General features: G+C 54.8%; 1 protein-coding gene across 2 annotated transcripts in view; it reads right to left on the bottom strand.

Moving 5' to 3' along the window:
• Window positions 1-215: 215 nt before the first annotated feature.
• Window positions 216-5,554, bottom strand: part of PLD2 (phospholipase D2) — a 17,349-nt gene continuing 12,010 nt past the window's right edge. The window contains exons 17-24 of one of the 2 annotated variants that reach the window (XM_011980444.1): window positions 5,393-5,497; window positions 5,102-5,190; window positions 4,880-4,993; window positions 4,673-4,722; window positions 4,262-4,396; window positions 3,897-4,050; window positions 1,867-1,981; window positions 216-1,011 (exon numbers count right to left, since the gene is read on the bottom strand). In XM_011980444.1, coding sequence (XP_011835834.1) covers window positions 787-1,011; window positions 1,867-1,981; window positions 3,897-4,050; window positions 4,262-4,396; window positions 4,673-4,722; window positions 4,880-4,993; window positions 5,102-5,190; window positions 5,393-5,497 — 987 coding nt within the window. In that variant the 3' untranslated portion in view covers window positions 216-786. The remainder of the gene's footprint in view (window positions 1,012-1,866; window positions 1,982-3,896; window positions 4,051-4,261; window positions 4,397-4,672; window positions 4,723-4,879; window positions 4,994-5,101; window positions 5,191-5,392; window positions 5,498-5,554) is intronic. The other variant, XM_011980445.1, reaches the window with a different exon arrangement.

Genomic DNA, 5,554 nt, shown 5'->3' with positions numbered 1-5,554 from the left:
CTGCCCATCCTTCTACCCAGGCAGCACCGTGTCAACACCTTTTCCTCTCAGGAGCCAGGTGACCGAACTCCCGAAGCCATGGATACGTAGAACAGAGGTAGAGAGAGGAGAAAGAAGAAAGGAGGAGGGTGGAGATAAGATGAAGGGGACTGGTGCCCCGTGTGGGCAGGGACGGGAGGCTGGACCGAGCGCTTAGTTCCTCCAAGGAAGACGCATTAACCTTTTCTACACCTTTATTTATGAAATGCTTATTGAACAGATACCAAGTTAGTGTCAGCAGGCTGGAGGAGGGAGTTAATATGCACTCCTTCCTTCCCCTGGTGGGGGCTGAAGCCAGAAGTGGCTTTATCCTTCCCTCCACCTTGGCAGCAATGGGCTGGGAGAGGCCCTGGGACAGGGAGGGGGTTCAAGGGCAGGAGGAGGAAGGGAACAATGGGTAGTAGGGCCTGGGGCAGAGCCCCCCTCTCCTGGAATAAGAGGCTTGACCCTGCTCGCCCTGGCAGGAGCTGTGCTTCTCCTCTGCAGCATGGAGAAGTGGTTTGCACTGGGCAGCAGGGGGGGTGAGCTTCTCTGGGACTCTCTCCTGCCTCCCCAGCCCAAGGTTGCGAGTGTCCTCTTCGGCTATTTCTCATGTAAGGGTCCTCTGTGACACCTCTAATCCCGTTCAGGGATGCCTGCCTTCCCAGATCTCACAGGGCACTGCCCTCAGTCCCTGCGCTTAAGGGGCAGGGAGCCAGACCTGGTGGGGCACAGTAGCTGGTGACCTCTCCCCGACGGGGGCCTCAACTATGTCCACACTTCTAGGGGGATCATGCCCTCCTTGCTACCCAGCGGGGGCAACAAAGACTCGTCCTCGAGGAACTTGAGGGGGAAGTGGACCAGGTGGCCCTGGACCTGGGTGAGCTCAGACCGAGCCAAGGGAGGACTGACGGTGGCCAAGGGCTCCACGGCCACATACTCCCGGAGTGTCCGCAGGGAACGCGTGGCATTGGTCGGTAGGCAGCGGAAGATCTGTGGGCGGAGGCATGGATGCCAATAAGGCTTGGGGAGACTCTCCCAACAATCGAAGTCCGACTAGGCTCGACCCCTTCCCCCATGCCATCTCTCCATACCCCCACTGACCCTGGGCCTCTCTTTTTTTTTTTTTGAGACGCAGTTTCACTCTTGTCGCCCAGGCTGGAATGCAATGGTGCGATCTCAGCTCACTACAATCTCCACCTCCTGGGTGCAAGTGATTCTCCTGCCTCAGCCTCCCGAATAGCTGGGATGACAGGCACCCACCATCATGCCCGGCTAACTTTTGTACTTTTTTTCTTTTCTCAGACAGAGATTCGCTTTTATTGCCCAGGCTGGAGTGCAATGGCGTGATCTCGGCTCACTGCAACCTCCGCCTCCTGAGTTCAAGAGATTCTCCTGCCTCAGCCTCCCAGTCACGCCCAACTAATTTTTTTGTATTTTTAGTAGAGAAGGGGTTTCTCCATGTTGGTCAGGCCGATCTCGAACTCCTGACCTCAGGTGATCCGCCTGCCTTGGCCTCCCAGAGTGCTGGGATTACAGGCATGAGCCACTGCACCCGGCCAATTTTTGTGCTTTTAGCAGAGATGGGGTTTTGCCATGTTGGTCAGGCCGATCTCGAACTCCTGACCTCAGGTGATCCGCCTGCCTTGGCCTCCCAGAGTGCTGGGATTACAGGCATCAAGCCACTGCACCCGGCCTGGGCCACTAAATCTCTTGATAGCAAACGCCCCCAGGCCCTCATCCCCCTTCCGAGAATGAGTGTGTGGTGGGGCTTCTCTCCATCCTACCCTGAGCAGGATAATGCACACATTTCCCCAGGCCACTCTCCCTCCCCTCCCAAGTTCCCACCTGCTCATAGATATTAGCGTTGCTCTCGGCTGTGTCTTGCCACAACTGGAAGAAGTCATCACAGACGGGGTCTCGGAGATCCAAGTCTGGCCGGGTATTTGCTCCAAGAATCACACTATGGGAGAAAGGGGTCCCAAGGGCCAGATTAAGATCCTTAGAGAACCTGAATGCCAGAAAAGTTACATCGTCCCTACTCAGGTAATTCAAAATTGGCTGGGCGCAGTGGCTCACGCCTGTATTCCCAGCACTTTGGGAGGACGAAGCCGATGGATTGCTTGAGCTCAGGAATTCAAGACCAGCCTGGGCAATATGGCAAAACCCCATCTCTACAAAAAAATACAAAAATTAGCCAGGCGTGGTGGCATGTGCCTGTAGTCCCAGCTACTTGGGAGGCTGAAGTGGGAGGATCACTTGAGCCAGAGAAGTCGAGGCTGCAGTGAGCTGTGGTCACACCACCGAACTCCAGCTGGGTGACAGAGCAAGACCCTATCTCAAAACAAATAACAAACAAACAAACAAAAACAAAACAAATGCAATATAAAATAGCAAAATAAGTATAAAAGAAGCCAACAGAGTTCTGATTTGTCTTGACTTTGATGACTACCTTGGTGTTTTAAAAAATTATTTTTATTTTAAATTTTCTTCTTTTTCTGTTCTTTCTCCAATCCTCATAACCTGTGAAAATAATTACTTTTTTTTTTTGAGACAGAATCTGGCTTTGTCGCTCAGGCTGGAGTGCAGTGGCGCCATTTCCGCTCATTGTAAATTCCGTCTCCCGGGTTCACGCCATTCTCCTGCCTCAGTCTCCCGAGTAGCTGGGACTACAGGCGCCCACCACCACGCCCGGCTAATTTTTTGTATTTTTAGCAGAGACGGGGTTTCACTGTGTTAGCCAGGATGGTCTCGATCTCCTGACCTCGTGATCCGCCTGCTTCAGCCTCCCAAAGTGCTGGGATTACAGGCGTGAGCCACTGCGCCTGGCCAAAAATTACTTTTAAAAGATTTTTTTTTTCTTTTGGCGGGACACGGTGGCTTACAGCTGTAATCCCAGTATTCGGGAGGCTGAGGCAGGGGAATCGCTTGAACCCAGGAGGCAGAGGTTGCGGTGAGCCAAGATTGAGCCATTGCACTTCAGCCTGGGCGACAAGAGTGAAACTACGTCTTAACAACAACAATAACAACAACAACAACAAAGATTTTTTTCATGGCCAGGTGCAGTGGCTCACACCTGTAATTCCAGCACTTTGGGAGGCTGAAGTGGGCAGATCACCTGAGGTCGGGGAGTTCAAGACCAGCCTGACCAACATGGCGAAACCCCGTCTCTACTAAAAATACACAATTAGCCGGGCGTGAAGGCACATGCCTGGAATCCCAGCTACTCAGGAGGCTGAGGCAGGAGAATCACTTGAACCCGGGAGGCAGAGGTGTGGTGAGCTAAGTTCTCGCCATTGCACTCCAGCCTAGGCAACAAGAGCAAAACTCCGTCTCAAAAAAAAAAAAAAATTGTTTCTCATTTTTTTTTTTTGTTCCTGCTTCACTGATACTCTAAACTGATTAGTCTGCCTATTGATTTGGTTTTTTTTGGTTTTTTTTGTTTTTTTCTGTAGGCAGAGTCTTGCTCTGTCGCCCAGGCTGGAGTGCAGTGGTGTGATCTCGGCTCACTGCAACCTCTGCCTCCTGGGTTCAAGTGGTTCTCCTGTCTCAGCCTCCCGAGTAGCTGGGATCACAGGTGCCCGCCACCACGCCCAGCTGATTTTTTGTATTTTTAGTAGAGACGGGTTTCATTATGTTGGCCAGGCTGGTCTCGAACTCCTGACCTCAGGCAATCCACCCGCCTTGGCCTCGCCATAGTGCTGGGAAGTGCTGGGATTAGAGGCGTGAGCTGCCGCGCCCAGCCTTGCCTATTGAGAATCTAGCACTACCTCTACCTCTGGCTCCGGGAGTACCTATGTGGTGCTACCTCTTGTCCTGCTCAAAAGGCAGACGCCCCCATCTCCCTCCCACCCTGTGGCACCCCGCCCCAACTCTACCTGAAGCAGTGCTTCCGCAGACTCAAGGCAAACCTGCCCGCCTGATACTCCACCCCATTCATGAGGGATGGTTCCGTCTCTGTGTCCTCGATCAGCACGGCCAGCTCACTGTCCCGCTTCCCCAGCAAGCTCCGGTCATTGATGTTTGCAGAACCTGGGGTGGATGTGGGGCACGCTGTCTGCTTGGGGCCAGGGCACTCCCCCCAGTACCCCATCCCCTCTACCAAAGCACTGGCCTGCAATACTCCTTCTTGGACCCTCCACCCCTACATGAGCCTGAGTTGCAGTCTCTGTCATCCCGGCCTCTCATCTCTTTGCCTGTCCCCGCACCCTCTCCCTGCCAGGGGCCCAGATCCGGCACTGACCGATGATGACTGTCCGGTCATCTGCGATGAGCATCTTGCTGTGGATGTAGATGAGCTCCGAGACGGGGTGCCCGCCCAGCTCTCCGTGTGTACGAAGCCCGCAGATGGAAATATAGTCCCGCCATGCTGTCCCCACTGCATACAAGAGACGGGGTGACAGGAGGGGAAGTTAGGGGAGAGGTGGCTCTGTGTGCAGACAGGGCCCTGCCCCACCTCCTCTCACTCCAGAAGCTCTTCCTACATAGAGTCTGGTCTCTCTACTTCTCCCTGCAGTGAAAGGCCAGCTATGGTCTGTGTAGCCTCAGAGGCTCACAGGAATGACAGCCTCCTTCCCCGACCCCCAGGCCTCCAGCGCCCCAATCTCCCTGTCCCAGGGGTCCAGGGCTTGAGCCCCCAGCCCCCAGCACTCACTGGCTGCTTTGAGGCGATGCAGGATTGAATACTCCCCACGACACAGGGTCCTGGGAGGAAAGACAGAGGGAGAGAAGTGGAGGCTGGCAGAGGTGAGGGGAGGTCGGGAGAGGTGGCCCTCCTTTAAGGCCCAGGAGGAAGGGATCAGGACAGAATCAAGAGGGGGACAAGGGTGGGATGGGGCCATTGAGAGCCCTGGGGGGTCACCTGTAAGTAAAATGCAGAATGGCCTGAATGGAGTTGCCACCACCCGTGGAGATATCACCCTCGAAGCCAGGGAGTAAGGGCAAAAGCACGTAGACTCGGAAACACTGCCCCTGTCTGGGGAGAGGGTGGAGTCAGAGGTGCGACTGGTCCCTCCAACCCCACCCCCTTCAACTGGGCTCAGACCACGCCCACAGTCCCCACCTTCCTGACAGTCCACCTTACTTGTGGGCCTTCAGGATTCTGTCCACAATCTCATCGCCCACCTTGTTCAGAACCGTCCGCCCATCTGAGCAGCTAATGAAGAACTGATTCTGGGGCAAGAACCAGAGACAGACATCAGCAGCCTGGCCGCTGGCGCTGTCCTCGGCCTCCAGCCCTGGTCCCAGGCTCCAGGCGTCTGCTTCTGCTCCGGGCCCAGCTCCACCAACCCTCGATGACTGACTCCACTCATTCCCCAGGTCTCTCTCCTGCGACATCCCTTCTATGCTCTCCCCCACCTCCTCCCAGTCAGACCTCAATGTAGAGGAAGTGCCGGCTCTCCTTGATGGTGTGGAGGTAGGCATTGAGGATGGAGTTCTCCAGAGTCCCTGCTGACCAGCGGTCCACTGACCGCAAGACCTAGGGAATGGTGAATGTGATGTGCTTCTTTTCATTTTCTTATTTTATGTTTTTTTT

The sequence above is a fragment of the Mandrillus leucophaeus genome, unplaced genomic scaffold (genome assembly GCF_000951045.1).
Source record: "Mandrillus leucophaeus isolate KB7577 unplaced genomic scaffold, Mleu.le_1.0 Scaffold212, whole genome shotgun sequence".
Classification (NCBI taxonomy): Eukaryota; Metazoa; Chordata; class Mammalia; order Primates; family Cercopithecidae; genus Mandrillus; species Mandrillus leucophaeus.
The sequence above is the reverse complement of the archived record's forward strand: the minus strand, read 5'-3'. Positions and strand labels throughout refer to the sequence as shown.